Here is a 19,979-nt window from a genome sequence, read left to right on the forward strand (position 1 = left end):
TACACCTCTTCATATTTCATAGCTCAGTCAGTGTGAGCGCCAGTGTTTCAAATATAGGCTGCAGTTTAACTGCTGGCAACTGAACTAGGGCTTGAACTAATTTCAGTTAGTTTGATCATCCTTTATTATACCAAAATCATCCAAACTTCAGATTTCTGTTTTTGCATCCATTTCTGTTTCCCAGCTTTTCTCTTGATTCCTCTTCATCCACTCCTTGTGCTTTTTTCGGAACTTAAATACACACACTGCATGCTGCATTGTGCTCTGGCTTGTGTCTCAGCTGTCAGCGTGTTGCTCCATGCACAATAATGCTGTTCAGAGGTAGTTTCACAACTTTTTCAATTATAGTTTTTATTGTTTCCTTCAGACAAACATACAATCAAACAACACAAGACTTAAGGCACAAAGAAGGAAAAGAGATAAATGAACTAAAATGAAATAAAAAGATAAATAAAAAGGGAACATGAATGGGTAATGGATACTAAACAGGCAGGCATGTGCATAAAAAAAGGTTCCCACAACTCTTTCAAAATAGTTATAGCTTGACAAAATAATTTTGAAATGAGTTGAACTAGCAGCAAGTTCTGTCTTTGTGAGGTTGTTAGTATTGTTATTCGGAACCAAAGAAGAAAGTATTGGTGAATAATTAAAAGACTGGATGACTGATTAGAAAGAAATGGTAAACTGGTGGTGCAGACGGGAAGAAACGGAGGGAAAGAAACTTGTACAAGCCATGGATCTTTGCAGTCAAGGTAGAGGGATGAATTCAGTCACCTAGCAAACAGACACACACACACACATGCTTGTGCACACGCACACACATACACACACGCATCACTCACATACGTATAAAAACTCCTATCACTTTGCTATACATACACACACACACTCACCCACACACACACATTCACACCCTCGCCAGCATTGAATGAGCACACCCTCAGATACACACACACACACACACACACAGTTGCCAGCACTTTACTGTGTGCACATCCTGCTACACATACACACCCACAGGAACCAAAGTAATTAGTGAATAATGTACAGTGCCGTAAAACAACAATACTCCACATTCAGGTCTCACGGCTGAAGCCCTGTGAGGCCAGCTGAGGGATTTGGCAGCCCGTCTCTGCCAAATTTCCCCCGGTTTTACAGCAGGTTTTATTTCGCTTTTCTGCAGCTTGGAGTGGCTTTAACAGTGCCAGTGGGGAGGCAATTTGCCTGCATTGTTTATCGTTAAAACAACTGGAAAAGCATAGCAACAAAAATAGGTTTTTTAGTGCTCTGCCCTACACCTTCATAAAACCTTACCAGGAAGGCTACTGCAACAGTGTGTTTCATTTTGATCTCACATGATGCACATATCACAACTGAGGTTCATATACGCTTGATTTACTACATTATATGCCCTTGTTATGCATTTGTTTCAGGCGTGTCTCTTTGAAAGATAGTCCCGGGACAACAGGTGGTGTTGATAACGTCTGATTTCTGTCTGGGAGGAAGAGGAAGGCGCTGCTGGTAGACGAGAGGGGGAGAAAACAGCAAACACAGGGCAGCAATTACCGCCGTCCGCCTGCTGACCGCCGCTGTGGTTTCTCCATCAGCTCCCCTCGGAACACACGGAGGCAGCTGTCATAGTTAGCTAATAACATCACACTTTAACTCTCCGACCGCACAAGTGCAAATGAGCAGAAACCATGACACTCCCAGGGCAGCTTATACGACCTGATGTTAATTTTAATGGAGCCGTGGTCGAGTGTATAATAGGGGGCCGGGTTGCATCTCGCTGTGTGATAAATGCCCTTCCATCCTTCACACGCTATGCCCTTCCCACAGGGGCCGGCCTCCCGCTTCCTCGCAAACCTCGGCCCTGTTTTAAAAGGACTCCGCGCTTCAGAGGCCGCTGCAAACATCGGGCATCGTCATGTGAGGCGGCTGGTGCCCGGTCGTCTAGTTTTCCACCCGTGGCCTCAGAAGGCTTCGCTCAAAGCACAGAAAGGGAATTGAGCTGGATTGAAAATTCTGGTTTTGTGAAAGACGATCCCAGACACATCCCTGAAAATGTGTATTCATCGCTAAAACATTGTAATGCTTCAGCTCCAAGAATAGCACAGGGTTCCCACACTAAGGACCCACACTAAGGACTTTTCAGTGACTTTCAAGATCTTGTTTGGTCACATTCAAGGACTCAAAATGGTAATGTTTTGGTGCAAGACATCACATTGGCCAGAATTAGACCAGATTTCTACTCATGATCTTGTCGAGCCAAGGAATCCTGGTGAAATCCTTCATCCTTCAGACAAATACCAATCACAGGGTTTTCCTCAGTATGTGAATTGTTTTAACTTCTAAAATCCACAAACTTTCAAGGATTTTCAAGGTCTGGGGGAACCCTGTTAAGAGATCACAACGCAAGACTTAACTCTGTTAGAATGATGAAACCGAGTTTTCTGTTCAGTTATCCGAGGGCAGCAGGGCAGCGGGTGCAGAACAGTAAAAGGCGGTGAGGTAGCCTGCCATCCCCACTAAAAACCACCACTGGGGCTGAATAAACCCGAGCGTCGCTCTAGACTTCATCTAGAAATAAAGACATTGAGCTATGGTGTTGATGGCTGCGCACTGACAGCTGTCACACAGGAATGTGCCGTGGCCATATAAACAAACACGCTGAATGGATTAAACCCATGGGAACAGCTGCGCAAGGGCTCACCAACAACCGCACGTCAAATTCTGTGGCCAGGCAGCCGCCATGTTCCCCTCTCCCGCTGTCTGAATGGCTCTATGGCTGCTTTGTTATCCTGTTACAGCCCCCGTACACAGAAAGCTCATGTGCAGGCAGGGTTAAATATAGCTGTCCCTCAAGGCGGCGAAGGAGGGTGGAGGTAAGCGACGTCCTGGCAACGTGAACTGGGTTAAAGGAAGTGTTGAAAGAACCCCACCACTAGATAATGGCACATGATGCACGGACATGCGCATGAACTGGGTTAAAGGAAGTGTTGAAAGAGCCGCAGCACTAGATAATGGCACTTGATGCACGGACACGGACACACACACATTATGAAATCACACATTATTAGCTCTCATGCTTTACAGATATCTACCACATTCGCCTGGTTTATAAAAATGCAAATCTTCTAGGTGCCAGACCTGAAAAACAATGACAACAGTGACACTGAATGCGTCCTAGACATGTGTGCTTAATGCGCATGACCTGAGGGGGAAAAAGCGCATCCTTTCTCAATGACAGAGACATGGCACAGCTTCCACACAGAGGCCTCCACCTTTACTTGGGCGTCTCTCAATCGCCCATCAGTCAAACTCTCCGCCGTGAAAACGATGTGTGCAGCATGCGATCGGGATCTTGCACAACGGCTAAAGTCTGTCATGATGAAAAGCAAAAGTGCTTCCTTTTCGCACGCAAGTAAACAAGAGCTCGGCGTTTGAATCGCTGACATACTTCAAGCGGGGGAATGTGGACGTGATAGACAGTTGCTATGAGGAAGTACAAGCGGGCCCAAGACAAACACGGTTGTTTACAGAGGAAAAGGGGAATTCTGGGAGCGTGAATGGTCTCTATGGGAACTGTGGGCAACAGCGCTCTAGCTGCCATTGAGGTGCGGTGAGGTGAGGAGATATGGATCACCCTTACAAAGGATGCTTCAAATATCATATAGTCCCTATAGAAACATTCTATGATTATAGTGATAGCATAGGTGAAAAAACATACTATGCTGAGATCACGATAAACTCGCCATCGAGTGCTGCAGACGCACTCCAAGGCCCAAAGGAATGTCATAGGAATATTATCGTGATTCTTCATTACGTTAGCGATAAATGAGTTTACCACCTTTTTTTATCTCTGTTTGTTTGGAATGAATAGAAGAGGAACTGGGTAGTTAGCATGAGCAGCGATAGCCACCATGGCTTAACAGACAAAGAAAAGAGAAACTCAAACTGCATCAACAGAAAATCCAAGCCCTGCCCACACTGTTTGATTGACAGGTGATCTCTGGGAAGTGCAGTGCAGAAACACCACAGCGATGAGCGCTTAGAAGGAAAGATGGAGACAAAATAAAAAACACCACAGCAACGAGTGCTTAGCAAAAAATATGGAGACAAAATTAGAAAAAAAGTCCCAAAGATTACCACTTTAAGGAAAAAAAGCATAAATTAATGCTTTTCTGAAAATATAATTGATTTCATTTATATTAGTGGTTGTTTGGTTGTTTGCTTTATGATGATCATTAACTGGAGGTCATAGTAGTTTATCTTTTTATTACTCATTGGTTATAAACAGTAGATGGTCAATGTCAGCCAATATATAGCACTTCTGCACCTTAAAAATGTAAATTTGTAGGTTTTTGTGGAGCAGTAATGTCGTGTTTGTGCCTACTTTATAAATGAAAAAAGATGAATACTTGTTTTTAACAATAAAATACAGATCTCTTGCTAGATGGATGCCAGTGCAGTAAGCCAGTAATGCTTAGCGTTTTAGAGTAAGCCTGAATAACAATTATTTGGAAGGATAATTATAAGTCATTTGGGTATAGCCTTGAGTGATAGGCTACATAGGCAACCGCTAGGGGCACCGACCATCTATAGTGGTGCCAAGTGGGGAAAAAGTTAATTAAAGCTGCCACATGGGTTTAAATATATCAGTCATGGATAAGTAAGCATAGATAGTAGGGTAGGACTTGTTGAAGGAAAATGATAGGTATGATATTGTTCCAGCTCTCAAATCCCACTGAACTCTAAATACAGGTGCATTATTCTCCATGGCAACAAATGTAACCAAACCTTTAACACATGCTTCAAAGTCCATTGACATTGTGTTTAGCTGTCACATTATAGTAGTACAGTACCCTGATGAAGGCGTACACCGAAACATGTTGGAATAAACCTGATCTTTTTTTTTGCGTGGAGAGAAGTGTGCGTCTATCTCTTTTTTACTCTTTAGCCTTGTGACTTTTCCAATGGTCAGTACCTTGTATGGGTGTGCGTTCTATTCTTTTCACATTAAAGGATAAGTTCGGCGATTTTGGAGCAATATATAATTAGTCTCTTACATGCCTGTAGTACTTGGACCCGCAGAGAATAATGACTCCAGAGTCAGCTGTCGGTTGAAACAGCGAGCTCGTTGCTAGGCCTCTTGCTGCTAGCAATGAATCTAAGGGTTAGGGTTAACCCTAACCCATTTTTGAAAGCCCCTCAGTCACTCAGCTGACCAACCTTTGTAAATGTTGGACCTGAAAAAATCTAAATGTGAAAACATACTAAGAACATTGGCCGTGGTGTGCATGTAATTGTGTTTTGTGTGTTTAAAATTAGTTCATTAGGCTGTTTTATGGCTTTTAACTGTGGCCCTCACTATATCAAGTTTCCATAAAAAGTCCTGACAGATAAATTGCCTACACCAGTGGTTCCCAAAGTGGGGTCCAGAGACCACTGAGGGTCCTTTAAGGGGTTCCAGGGGGTCTCCAGAGAAATGAGGAATAGTTTAATTTCAGCATCATTTCCCTCCCTAGAAGTCAGCACAGTGACAGAATGTATAAGGATGATTGTTTTGATCATAGGTTTCACTCTGCCCACTGTGGTTATCACTCCACCTACAGTATAAACAGTTACTCAGTTCTATACTAAATCATAACATAAATCTAACAAAAATCTCAGATCTTCTTTATCTCCTATGGCATTGCTATAATATTCCTATAATACTCCTTTGTTTTGCTGTGATGCTTGTACAGCATACCTTGTAAAAACATAGTATTACTTTAGTTCTTTGTCATAAGGGTAATGGCAGAGGTGGGAAGTAACTAAGTACATTTACTCAAGTACTGTACTTAAGTACAATTTTGAGGTTCTCTTTTACTCCACTACATTTCAGAGGGAAATATTGTACTTTTTATTCCACTACATTTATCTGATGGCTGTAGTTAGGCTACTAGTTACTTTGCAGAATAAGGTTTTACATGCACTTAACTAAACTTCTGAATGCAGAACGTTTACTTTTAATGAAGTATTTTTCCATTATGGTATTGCTACTTTTACTTCAGTAAAGGATCTGAGTATTTTTTCCATCACTGGGTGATGAACATGATGAATAGAAGGAGGCTCTGAAATCAGACCTAAAACCCCAAACAGTCCAGTCCACCTTAACAAATTATATGACTGACTGTACATAGGCCTATATGATTTCCTGAAAACGCCCCATGCCAAAAAAAAACCCCGACAGGCCCACTTTTTACCTGCTGCGAAAGGGGGATCACTTTACATTCAGTTGTAGTAAGTGACCGTGAATAACAAGTCTGCATTGTTTATTCTAGTGGGGGGGGGGGGGGCTGGACATAGGCTGACTTCAAGGGGAAACTAGAAACTAGAAGTGGGAGGAAAAAATCGGCGGTGATCACACTCTATTCCCTCACTGTTGAAACTTTTCAGAAACTTTCCTTCCTTCCCCGCAACTACCAGCAGTACAACTACTTCTGGTCTCACCGCAGCACCGACCAAAGTCAATAATAGTGACCGCCCATGGGGGCTGTCAGTGCGGTACGGATCCTCCGCGGAACCCGGCTTCATTTTTAAGGGACTTGAACTCGGTGGCTAAAGAAAAATAAACGGACTCGTATGGATGGATGAAGCCTGTAGCGAAGGAGTGAATGTTAACCTAGGTTTTTATGAACGATAAGCAAAGTGACACAATGTTGGGCAACCCCGGGATTTATGCTGCCAAGAAGCGGAAGAAGCCTGTCCAGAAACCGTAAGACTTGTCAAAATGTTGTGTAGGAGAAAATGTTGTGACTATCATATACTTTAAGGGGTGCTAGGGTTTCCTTTAACCTTTTCTCGGTTATCTAGTCAGGCATTGCACTATTGTGAATATGTGGTTATCTCGTTATGAAAAACTAAAGTTAGTTAACAGCTTATTTAACGTTACACATGGGCCAGTACAGAAAACGAGAGTATAGGCCTGACTGAAAAAATGATAATTTAGAAAATGAATAGCCTAGCTACAGACTACGATAGTCCTAAATGAAAGGGTTATTTGTCATCAATAAAAAATAAATACGTTCAGTGCCAAACCATTGATGTAGTGGCCAAACCATTGATGTAGTGGTAAATTAATAGGTGGGTAAACACTGACCTCCAGTTGGTAAGTTAAGCTAACAACCAACACAAACAAAACTCATATTTTCAGAAAAGGGTTAATTTGTGCTTTCCCTCCTTAAAACCCCTCTCTTCATATAAAATACATCGGTTTATACTATCCAGTGAGATGCATACTATGAATTTAAGTTAGAGATATATCTGTCAGGCTAAAAAGCTAGGTAAACTGACTCAAGGTGGGTTTAATTTCCACTGCATCCCTGAATCTTAACTTTTTGATCCATGTGTCCTGTATTTTTGGCATTTAAAAGTTTGTATTTGCAAGTTATGGCGTCTGCTTGTTTAAGTCGGAGGGAAGAAAGGGGGGAAACAATCTGGTGTGTTGTGTTTTTGGTTCTGTCCGTCTCTGGGTTTTTTCTCTCGGGTTACCTTAAGAATGTGTCTCCTATAGTTTTGGTCTGGCGTGGAAACAGTGCTCTCGCGCATTAATCACAATCAAGTTGGAGAGTCGGCTGCTGCTCTCACGCGATGCTCACAGGAGGGCGGGGGGAGGCGGGGGCTCGCGGGCTCCGAGTATGTTATTGTAATCTGATACGGCCTCTGCTTCATTATGAGAACACTGCTGGTTGTGTGTGTGTGTGTGTGTGTGTGTGTGTGTGTGTGTGTGTGTGTGTGTGTGTATTCGTCTTGTTTTTTTTCCTCTTATTTCGTTTTGGTTTTCTCATTCTTTGTCTTCTTCTTCCACTGGACAGCTTTTGGCTGTTTGAAGGGGTTGAAACCTCGGTTCTTCAACTTCTTCCAGTACAACCATATTTTGTGACACTCACAGGGACTAATTTAGGCTGGAACTACTTTCAAAAGAAACTTCTAAACAGTTACCAAAAAGCAATGGAACAAAGAAAAAACTCAGGGAAACTTGCACAAGCTTTCTGCTTTCACTGTTCCAGTGTTAGTGTGTGTGGATAATATAACACTTCCTTGGTGTATTTTGGTCAGTTCATATACCTGTCCATATAGGTTGTGTAGCCTACAGTATGTCCTTACCAGAAACAAGTATATTAACTCTACAATACATTTTAGAATGATACTACAAATACCACAGCAACTTTAAGGCCTCCTATAGAATTGATACTATAGGAGATAAAAATACTATGAAGTTGAAGGTCAGCCTAAACTCACTATCAAGTACCACAGATGCACGTGAGTCCCTATAGGAATGTTATAGCGTATTTGGCGTTTGCAAATAGACTGTTCCCAGTGCAAATCCCAAAATAAAAAGGTGGCCTGTGTACAGACGTCTCTATGTTTATGAAGATGTGGGACTGTGCAGCGAGGACTGAGGTTTCCTGGACAGCCATCTGGGCTTGGCTGCACAAAGGCACCATTGAGACTGACTGTAAAAGGCTGTGGTCCATAGTGGCATTCCAAGGGGAGTTCTGTCCATCCAAATTCTCTGTTTTACTCCCCGTTCCCCCTCTTTATTTTTGCCGCCACTCTCCTGTGCCAAGCATTGCACTAGATCAGAAATTCCTAAAAACAAGCGAATGTGTGTTATTGGTGAAGAGGTTTTCTCGTAGCCTTTCTTTATGCAGGGAAAATTAACCAGTTTATCAGTTGGGTGTTCACGGCCTTGATCAAGGACATCTCAGCAGTAGTTGTTGAGGGAGAGGAAAGCGTTTCTCATTCACTTTCCCCGCCCAGATTGCTGATTGAAAACTGATGAAACTGATTGCTCTTGCCCCTCACTATTCAGCTAATGCATTTACTACACACTGCTAAATACACATTAGCAACATTGTAATTGCGTTGTGAAGTTGCTTTGTTCTTCCTGCTGTATTGTTCTGTATCTGTAGCAGACATTTCTACATGATTACTGTAGTAGTCTGTGTGAAAATATGGTTTAATTATTTCCTAGGGCTCATTAAAGTCCCTCCAGGGAGGGAACTTGCGGTAAGGTGTGTGTGTGTATGTGTGTGTGGGTGCGTGCGTGCGCATATTCTTTTGTGCATACCTATTCTTTTGCGCGCATGCGGCTGCAAGTGCATGTAAATGAAATTGTACCTAATCGTCAGCAAGTGGATTGTCAGTTATACCGTTTTGTATAGTGTTACAGGACATAATCTATTTTAGTAAACAATGCAAGTCTCGATTAGAGTGGGTAACGTGCTTCACCGATGCAAACGTTTTTGGCCAACAGTAATCTAAAGGGATCAGTGTCTCAGCCAGCCAGTATGAGTCACACACGCACATACACACTCGCGTACACACACACAAGCAGCAACACGCAAACACATACACACACACTCGCATACAGACTTGCTGATAGAGGTGTGGCAGAAAGCCAAAACAAACTTGGTGCACAATAACATAGTGGCCCATTGTTCTTTTGGTTGTTTAATCTACAAGGAGGCCTCCTTTTAGACATCCACTAAACACATTTGACCATTGTTCTAAGTTTAACTCTCTTACACTACTCTACAAGTGTCTCTGTTGATGATGGAGCCTGGAATGAAACTCATAGGATATTGTGTGCATAAATAACAAGACCAACTAATCATAGGTGAATGATTTGCACTTTCAGAACTCTACCTGGAATTATTAGGATTCAGTTTCCCTACTATAGTGTGTATGTTAAAACTGCACTAGTTAACTTTGCACCTTGTCAGCTCCAAATGGGAGCAAGAGGTAGCCGTTTGAAAACTGATTGAACTTTAAATTTTAAATACTGTGAGGTGACAGGAGACAGATTTGGATTTTGCTCTCTATTTTCCAACTTCATCACTTCCGATGTGGAGAAGATTTCCCACAGTGACCATGCTGACACCAGAATTTCATCTGGGCAAATAGAATTAATCTACAACATCTCAATTATGGGACATTCTTCTCTGTTGCAGCCCCACTTTGGATTTTTGGATAATAATAAAAATATGGCCTTTAGCCTAAGTGGCAGTAGCTTCTAATTCTCAACGGCTGGCACCCATCATCTGATCAGGTGGATCACTCCCCTCTCCCTTGGAGCCCTCTCTGTGGAGACAAATCCACGGGGAGATTTCGAAACAAAGATTTCTCAGATGTAGAGGAAGTAGGTAAATCCATTTTCAGCCATGGCTGGTGCTCAGGTGGAAGGAATGCCTGGGGTTCACGCTGGGACACCAGAAGGAGGGAACACCTAACACAGGGAGAGGATATTGTCAAATAAAAAAGCTCTTGTTTGTAGCCCATTCATCATCTTGGTGCTTCTGTAGTCGTGTGCAACATATTTTTTGTGTGAGCTCTTTTCTCCCTCTCTCTCTCTCTGTGAAGCTGCTCTGTAGGCCAGAGCCTGCTTTTCTAAACTCTCCTACTTGGATATGCAGTATGTGTTTGTCAGCAGGTAAGCTTGTGTGTACAAAGTTATGTTTTTCAGACATGCTTCTAGATCTGTGTAGTTACTGGCAGCCGCGCCGCCTACTTAGAGCAGACAAAAGCATGCCAGCGACATTACAGCGGACTGAGTGCAACATGAGTCGCTTTGAATCCGAGACAGGGGTCTCCGGGTTCAGGCCCCTATCTCCGTCGCTCTTTAAATAGGCCATCCCAGAGAAAAACAGAGGGATGAGGTAAATCATCACTCTCTTACAATGAACCCCCTGATGTCTGCTGCTCAGCCCCGTGATCCATAGCGAGTCAAGGTGGAAAAAATGGCTCTGAATACTGGCTTTTGTCTCGGGCAAGGCATTTCTTGAGAGTGAGATCAGTCCTGTTCCATTTCTGGGAAGGTACTGCCTGGGTCTGAGGCCCAGCAATTGAGTTATGGCTGCATTCCCCGCAGACTATTCAATGGGAAGGAGGGGGGAAAAAATTGCCTATCATCAACCACAGTTTCTGTAATGAGTGAAAGTTACAGAGTTTGACTTCTTAAAGGGTTAAGGTAGGGAGTTCTGGAAGTGCAAATATTGCCTAGTTTTCTTGACATCCATTCCATGATGCAAGGGTGTCTGAAATAACAAATCCTATCAAAGTTTATTCTGGATTAGGTGTTATTAATGGCAGTGGTTCGCCTCAACATGAAAACAGCTTGATCTAATATTTGGCCTCTTGTTTAAAGTTTTCTGTCATGACAAAATGTTGAAGTTGAAGCAAAAATCCACCCTCGGATACTCTTTAACTGTTATAAATCATCAATGTGTGATGTTCAATGTATTCCAGGAGTTATTCTGTGATGAAGTGTGGTAATTTCAATTTTTTGGTGAACCCACTTTCCCACTTTCACTTTCAGCCTGCCTCGTCCACTTCCACTTCAGTTAGTGATTTCCTACATTTCCCAGAATGCCTTTCAGCTATGAGTTATACGTGTAGGTGGAGAGAGCAATAGTAATAGCGTAGTAAGAGTAATTGGTCTCTCTGCTTCTTCTACGATGGATTTCTCCATATGTGTGATTGTTGAAAGTCGGTGCAAAATGGCAGCTCTAGACAGAAGCCCTTGTTTTAGATCACTGAAACATTTTATGGAAATAAGAAAAATTCACCACCAAACAACAAAATGGACCCAGAAATGCTGCTTTTAACATTGTTGAAGTGTTTTAGGGTGGATATTTCCATTAACGGCCCAATCCATAAACGCAGTATGGCAAGACAATTGTATTGAAGACTTTTTCACTCAGAATTATCTGGATTTTTGATACAAGGACTGACACTATATAATAGCTAAATATGAGTTTTAAGTGTATTTTGAGGCTAGAAGCATTTTGACATTCACTACACTAGACACATTTTGAGGTATAGGTTCAGAAAGTACCCCAAAAAGCTTAAACGTCAAATCTTTAAGAGCATGTGTCACCTGCACGCCCTGACCAGAAGGCTGTTGAGTTGACCTGGGCTTTCCTCAGCAGGTATATATAGTAGGGAAATTATGTTGTGTGTTGTCCCCATCGCTCCTTCCCACTGCCGCTTGGTTTGGCTCGAGGTTCAGCATGTGTGTCTGTTTTGTGATTAATGACATGTGTCTCCACCAAGACTCGTAAATTTGAATTTGGCCTTCAGCATGGGTGGTCTCATCTGACTTCATCGAACGCTGTTGCCCCCGTAAATAGCGCAGTGAGAAAAAATAAAGCCTTTCCAATGGTAAAAAAAACAACATCTTCCATTTTGACACATTGCATGAGCATATTGAGCGGTGCGAGGTGGCGTCATAGATTTTCTAGAACCTTTGCATTGATTCTCCATGTAGATTTCGATTCCCATCACTGCATGATGTGTTTCAGTGGTTCAAGTTGTACATTACATAGCCCAATTATAATAAACTTATCAATAAAAGCTATGAGTTGGCAAACTTCTAAATTTCGCATTCACAAAATCACAAAATATTCACAAAAAGCCTCAGCGGCGACACACATTTTGAAGCTCTAGCAAAAGGTGATCTGTGTCCTCTAGTGTCATATTACAGTGTAATATATGCTAACAGCTGCACTACAGACCGGGGCTTTCTATGCTTGGCTCTTCGAAGCAGACCACAGCTTTGGCCCGGGGCATTTTGTCGACTGTCTCGTCTGACTTGTATATCTCAGCGGGCTAATGACGGCTGTTGACTCACCCGCGCTGAAGTGTTTATTAGTCACGTTTATGGCTGCCTCCTCTCTCCCTGGAAAGGTTCGGAGCAGTGTGCCATCGGTGAATTTCAATACCGTTCTACAATTCTACTGTTTTATTAGAGTGTGTCATCCTGCAAAGAGCAGCAGATGCCGCGCTCTGGCAACGCTGGTGAGCCAGGCCTGAACAGAGTCAGTATTAGGAAATGACTCTGTTGTTACATGCCCCATGAGTCTTATTTCATCACAGGGTATTGACACTCAGAAAACTCACGCACAACATATGTTTTGTTCATCTCAGGTTACTCGACGTGCAAGCTTTTCAGATCCTAGTAGTTGTGCAGCTTGTGTCAGCTGACTTGCAGACTTTTCTCTTAGTATGTTGTGTATAATAGTTTTGTTTGAGGTATGATGGCAAGGTTCATTTGTACAGTACCTAAACAAGTAGGGATGGGATAATATATCGAAATTCAATACATCGCAATACAAAAATGTGACAATACGTATTGTTGGGCAGAAAAATGAATCTCCATCCAAATTATATTATTTGCACTCTGTAATGACATTTTTAAATTGTTGTTTACATTCTAGCAAGCCAATGCCATCGCTAGAAAGATTTGTGGCTCAGAAATAAACAGAATTCTGCACAGTCATACTTTGTTGTCATTGAACTTTTATTTATTACATCATATCATGGTTTTATTGAATCGTGAACCCCATATCGCGAATCAAATCGTATCATGAGATAAGCTTATCGTCCCATCCCTATAAACAAGCCTCGGTGCCTCATAGCCTAATATTCTCAAGATCCAAAGACCTGACATATATCTTGTCCCTTTCGGCCCTCAGTAAGAAGCTCCCTGGTGTCGATGGAGTTATTAAATCGAACCCCTCCAAGCGCCACCGGGATCGGCTGAACGGGGAGCTGGACCGGCTCACGGACCTGCTGCCCTTCGCCGAGGAGGTTCGCACTCGTCTGGACAAACTCTCCGTCCTGCGCCTCAGTGTGGGCTACATGAGGGTCAAGAGCTTCTTCAAAGGTGAGTTCCAGGGCAAATATTGGCTAAGTCTTCTCCTGTTACATCAAGTTTTTAGGTTTGTAAGGCTTGTGCAGTGGTTCCTTGTTCCTTGAGAGACTACACTTGAAATATGACAATGGTTTTACAATGTGGAGCAGAGCACAAAGACACAATTGTTTGATATTAAGACCAAGCCTAGGCACATTTGACCCAAATGCTGCTGATTTTGAAAGTGCCGTCATGCATTTCCTTGTGATGTTGCTGTTCACTGGTGTTGAAACCCCTCATCGCCTGTGGGCAGGCAGGATGTTTCATCTGTAACTTTCACAAATGTGCCCAGCCCTGCCCATATCATTGTTTATTTAACCTGGTTCACCCAAATGTTCGGAGTCTTTCTCAAATACAGAGCAGACCACAAACAACCTGTTCAATATCACACTTGATCGATCATGCAGTTCACTTAACCGAAGAGAAGAATGTCTTAGATCTTTGGGATATTTGCTTTAGCACGCAATGGATTCAAATCACGACCGGTTGTTTTTCTTGAAACCGAACACGGAGATCGAACTATCAGGCCTTTGGTTAGAGTGAGTTATGGCGAACTGAAGCTTGATGAATGGGCAAGAAAGAATATCAGTCAAAAGCGAAAGTTGTGCTGTCTGGGAAACTAGTCAAATATGCACCGGTTTAGAGCCAATACTGATAACTGTTAGACAAATGTTGGAACAGATAGGAGTATAACAATGCTCTCAGTACATCGGGCAGACAAGGCTGATTAGGAATGCAAAGCATGCCGGAATCTGGTTTTAGGAAACAGCACATCCTCACAACCTCGCTCCACCCTCTCTGTAACCACAATAGTCAGAGATGAAAAGAAATATTTAAATGTAAAACAACACACTGGGACCCAAACAAGCATTACACCAAATATTACATCGATGTTAGAGTTCATTTGCAAAATGCCGTATATCATTCAATATCTCTAAATTATAGAGGATACACTCGGTAAAAGTGTTATGACTTTGTCAGCCAAGGACTTAAGTTACCTACTATTCTTAAAGAAATACTAATACTTGTTTTAATTTTGTGCTAGCACTGTTTTTTTTCCAAATATCCTTTTGGAATGAAACCTGATGAGTCATGTGAGTCATATCTGTGAGTCATTTATAAAACATCTCCACCACCCACATCTTGCAAATTTTCAGTGACTTAAACAGACATCATAGCCTAGATGTTGGCAGACAGGCTGCTGAGTAAGTTGCCTTGGCGCCTCTGGCTTCACTGCCATTTCTTTGAAGGTATGTGTCCTCTTCCTGTTGTTCTTGTATGGCACATTTGCTGTCCGGCCTGTATTGGGTCGTAGAGGACATATTGCACTAAATTTGCGCTCTCTCGCTCTGTTCCATGTCTCCGTAACCCACGCCGCTGTAAACGAACAGACGCAAAGGTGTTAAAGGGGGCAGGATGCAGCCGAGCACACACCGCCTAAATTTACGAGCTGTTAGAAAGAAGTGATTATTTAAAACGTCTCGCACACTCTTGTTGCTCAGGAAAGCGCGCGCCGATTCTCACCGTGCGCTCGCACTGAGAGCAACGTGATCGGCGAGTCAGCGGCGGTCGATTCGTTTCCTATAGGGCTGAGCGACAAGGGAAACCGGCCCAATGTGCGGACGCTCAACAAGCCTGTCAGCAGAGAAACGTTGGCCACGGCTGAACTTTTCATGGTCATCAGTCACATTTCCTTTTTATTCCTTGCCTCCCTACAGATGTGATTTTCTTTCGTGAACAATAGTCCTGCCTGGCATGTGCGAGACGGACTAAAGTTGTTAACTCATCAAAACGATGTAACGTTATGAAAGGCAATACCAAAGCAGTGAAAAACACATGAGTTGCCTGTTCTAAACTTTGTACCAGCGGACCACCGCATAGATGCAACTGGAGCCTCTCACACCGCCTAAAGTCAGTCAGAATATAGCGACCCATCAAATTGTTAACAGAGTGAACACACAGTGAGAATGGACACATTCACATAGTCAGAGGAGCTGGTGACATACCTAGAATCCTCCTCATGTCGCACCCTTTCACCTACTTTCTTTTCCTGCTGCCATACCTTGTTACACCAACATGCAAACATTTCAGACACAAGTGCGATGTGGCAACTCTCCCTTCTGATAAACATCACTCAGTTGTAATGACATGGCTGTAGGTGAGTTTGCAGTGGCAGATCTCTAGTCCTCTGTATTGGTATTGATGGAGGGATGGGAGGGATATGCTGTCTTAGAGGCAGTTCTTTTCTGAGGTGTTCCAGGCATCTCAGAGATGCCTTTGAATCACAAAGATATAGTGGTAGCTGTGTAAAAACTGGCCTGCCAGGCACAAATTGTTTGATCCCGGCTATCCCTCGAATTCCTTTAAGTTTTAAGTGGATACCAATGAGTATTACTCATGTAGTTATGATTTATCAACAGCAACACCCATCCAATATGTGTGTTTATCAGTTTGCTTCAGTCTTACTGTTGAATATCTCACCATAAAGCATAGGGGTGTAACGGTACGTGTATTCGTCCCGTACCGTCACGGTACGGACGTTACGGTTCGATGCATGCAGTCGTACGGTGAATACGCGGTATGTGCGAAGATTGATGAACGTAATGCAGAACCAACTTTCACAAGCGCGAGTTCCACCTGGAAACTTTAAGCTGTAAGCCAATAACAGTTAGCAACATGCCATGCTAAGCTTAGCTCAAGCTACTACTGAGTCAGTCACACTATGGCGAGTGCAAATGAGACACAGGAGCTAGAAGACCCGCCTGCTTCTTTCAAATCAGCAGTGTGGGAAAATTTCGAGTTCCCAGTGAACTACGACAGCAATGGAGAGCGAGTGGTGGATCGGACAAGGACTGTGTGTCGGCGTTGTTCTACAGTTGTAGGGTATGTGTGCGGAAACACATCGAACATGCTAACGCATATTCGACAGCATCACCCAGATGTGCCAATCACCGGAGCTAGGCAAAAAAAACAGGAGTCCAACTACTTATCTCCGCTGCTTTTAAGCAGCCTCTAGATGCAAAAGCAGACAGGGCCAAAAACATTACCGAAGCAATTGGCATTTACATTTCATTGGCTATGCGCCCATATGCAGTGGTAACATAACATAAGAGATGCTTTTCAGTTTTGTAGCCGATTGTGACCTATTGCCTTTTGTTTTTTATCAGCCCTACATAAAAATATGACCTATGCGAGAGTGTATGTTCACTGTTTACATTTTACATTTTACTGCTTAATACACTACAGGCTGTACCAACTACCTCAGGGGGGACTATACGACACTAGGTGGAACAAACTGTAACTTGCACTACTGTCTGTTCAAAATAAATGAAAAGAAACCTAGCCTTATGCATTTGGGTTTTTTTGTTGCTTTTTTCCCGTTGTACCAAACTCGTACCGAACCGTGATGTCCAAACCGTGGTGTGAACCGAACCGTGACTTCTGTGTTACACCCCTAATAAAGCTTCATCATAGGTTTCTTTTTCCAAGCATGGTAGGTGCTAGTACCTCAACTGCATTTAAACATGGGCAGCACATGTGGAATGTCAGTGGAATCGCCTCAGCCTCCTTTCAAACACCGTTTTTTCTGTTGTTTATAAATGTGAGAAGAGTTTGACAGCTGCCTCCCCTCCCACTCTCCTCTTGGCACTCTGCAGAGTCAAAGGTCAAAGCTTCACAAGAGTTCAGGGAGACGTTCACCACCTTCACCATTCCCAGCATACTGCCCCCCCCCCCCCCCCTCCTCGTTACTCCCCTTGCCCTTCCTTTCACCCCACAGCACTACAGTCAAAGGTCACGTTCAAGCCTGCAAAAACATCCCAGCCCCAGAGTGGACTGTACTGACACAAACATCCATAGAAATGGAAAAGAAACTCTCTTGATGGATCCAGATATTTTCCTCTGCAGCGCTGGGCCAACTAGCTCACATTTGCAGTAGTGGATGGGGTTCAGTCTTTGCAAGATCTAATCATGCATGCATTGATCGCATTTGGAATAGTTTAATGAAGCGTTGAGGCTAGTATGGTGTGTATTTTAAACTTAAATTGAACATAGTTGTTTGGGAAAATTATTCTCATCAGAGACGGTAATGGTAAATTTGATACACAAGCATTTCTGTGCAATTTTTAATATTGCATGTCTATTTAATATTCCCGGTACTTCTGCAAGTTCTCAGTTTATATCACTCCCTGTGTCCATGTCTGTCTCAATCTCTCAATCTCTTTCTCTCTCTCGCTCTCTCTCTCTCTCTCTCTCTCTCTCTCTCTCTTTGTCTCTCTTCCATGGCGTTTGACATCAGCAAGAATCACACACGCTGAAAAGACAGCCTGTACAGTGTAGGGGCGGAGGGCGGGATCAAAATCACATGTCACATCACACTGCCCATGTGCATCCCATCAGCTCATAAATAATGCCTCTTTGTTACAGTTCCACAGTAGACCCGCCCAGTTTTTCACCATAAAAGAGTATTGCTCAATGTTTGCGAAGGGTGCTGATTAAAGCGGAACGTTCACCCTTAATGTGTGGCAACACTTTGTGTAATGCGCTATATTATTTAGTTTTTTCCTCGTCAGCTGCTCTGAGGCAATGCACCACTACATTTTTTACTGCAATGAATGGCTCTTTTACACACATACATGCCCTGTCATCCTTTACCTTTTGACCTCACTCCTCTGGCATGCATGGATGTGATAGACCTCAAACCATACGCGCCTGTTCCTCCAGTGTCAATGAGTTCAAGTGGCAAGCCATGCCAGCGTTCCCCTTGCATGCCACGGTACTTTATGCCAACCGAGCGCTTCGACCCCCGGCTGAAAAAGAGCTGGATTGTATAGTTGGCATGCTCAGCCTCTATTTGATACGAGTGAATAATGGGAGCCAACAAAAAAAAAGACTGCAGCATAATTTGGATGGAGATTGGGTTGCAACGTCATGTATCACAGCATTGTCTTCTGTCTCGTCTCTGTAAAGCAATCAAATAGCTTTGATATGACCTTTTGTTAGGCGGTTTACGGTCTTTTTTTTTTTCCATCCGAGGCCTTGAATTCTTAGACACCTGAGCATAGGTTGGAACTTGATCAGAGAGTTCACGTTTATGGGAGGTTGTAATATTCTTGCAGCTACTCTTGTGAGAGACGGGAACAAAATGAATCATTGTGACATTACAGCCTAGTAGGGATATCATAAAGTTATTATGTATTGTGCCTTTAGAATACATAGTTAAGTTAAATGAAGATAGATCACTAATAATTCAATCTTTACCACTGTTCAGAGTGAAGTCAGTATGTCGGTCTATTGCCTACGTTGGTTGAGATAAACTTGCAAACCGTTCAGGCAGGTGATGGAACAAGAACCGTCGCAGACAGCGACAGCTTTCCAAACAGGGAGCCTTTGCCCGGCCTCTAAATGAGATTGTATCAGTAAGGTTGACTCTTAAGGGTTACCCCAGTCAAAACATAAGCCGGGGATGAGTCTTCAAGTGGGGACATGCCTAGAATTTAAGATAAAGATCCCGTAAATGGTTAGAAAAAGAAAGGGCTTTGGAGAAAAGAACAAACACAAGCCACTTTCTGAGGGGGGTGCTAAGATTTAAAGAGCTGTTAAAGAAACATTGTGCACAAGCTGTGCTTGCCGCGGCCTTGAAATAGTTGATCTATTTGAACTAATTTGTCTATTGGCCCCATAGCGTGACTTTATGAGGCAATATTGGATATTTTGGAACGCTTGTGGCTCACTGCTGGTGACATATTTGTGTGACGCTGTTAGAAATTTGAGAAAAATGTTGACTGGCTTTTCAAGTTCATTGAAAACATCCTGCGCCTGTTAACTATTATAGCCGATGTGGTGACGGCATATCTTGTGCTATAATTTGATGTATTTGTATCTGAAACACACACACACACATGCACACACACTCGTTCAGATGACACAAGCGTAAAAGAAAGGCACTGAAGAGGAAAGAGTTAAGAGTAACGTTTTAAGTCCTGGAAAACGTCTGCCAGTCGGAGGAGGACAGAGGATCAGTATGGGGAAGTCCAGTCTTGTTTGTTATGGAATCCTGATGAGCTGATCATCAGGATATTTTCTTGAAAGACATGTGTTTTACTTATAGGTCCTCTTAAACCTCAGCATAATTCACCTGTCAGCCCAATATCAACATATCTGGCAAAAGGATATTTTCCCGAGGTGACAGCTTTTTATTTTCATTGAACGATTGCCTGCTGGCTCTCGACTCATGACT

At 42.9% G+C, this 19,979-nt stretch overlaps 1 protein-coding gene across 1 annotated transcript in view; it reads left to right on the plus strand.

The window, feature by feature from the left end:
* The first annotated feature begins 6,372 nt into the window (after nucleotides 1-6,372).
* LOC139924442 (aryl hydrocarbon receptor-like) overlaps nucleotides 6,373-19,979 on the plus strand; it is a 37,507-nt gene continuing 23,900 nt past the window's right edge. The window contains exons 1-2 of the mRNA XM_071915455.2: nucleotides 6,373-6,760; nucleotides 13,524-13,714. Of these exons, the coding sequence (XP_071771556.1) occupies nucleotides 6,678-6,760; nucleotides 13,524-13,714 (274 nt within the window). The 5' untranslated portion in view covers nucleotides 6,373-6,677. The remainder of the gene's footprint in view (nucleotides 6,761-13,523; nucleotides 13,715-19,979) is intronic.

The sequence above is a fragment of the Centroberyx gerrardi genome, chromosome 10 (genome assembly GCF_048128805.1).
Source record: "Centroberyx gerrardi isolate f3 chromosome 10, fCenGer3.hap1.cur.20231027, whole genome shotgun sequence".
NCBI classification, from domain to species: domain Eukaryota; kingdom Metazoa; phylum Chordata; class Actinopteri; order Beryciformes; family Berycidae; genus Centroberyx; species Centroberyx gerrardi.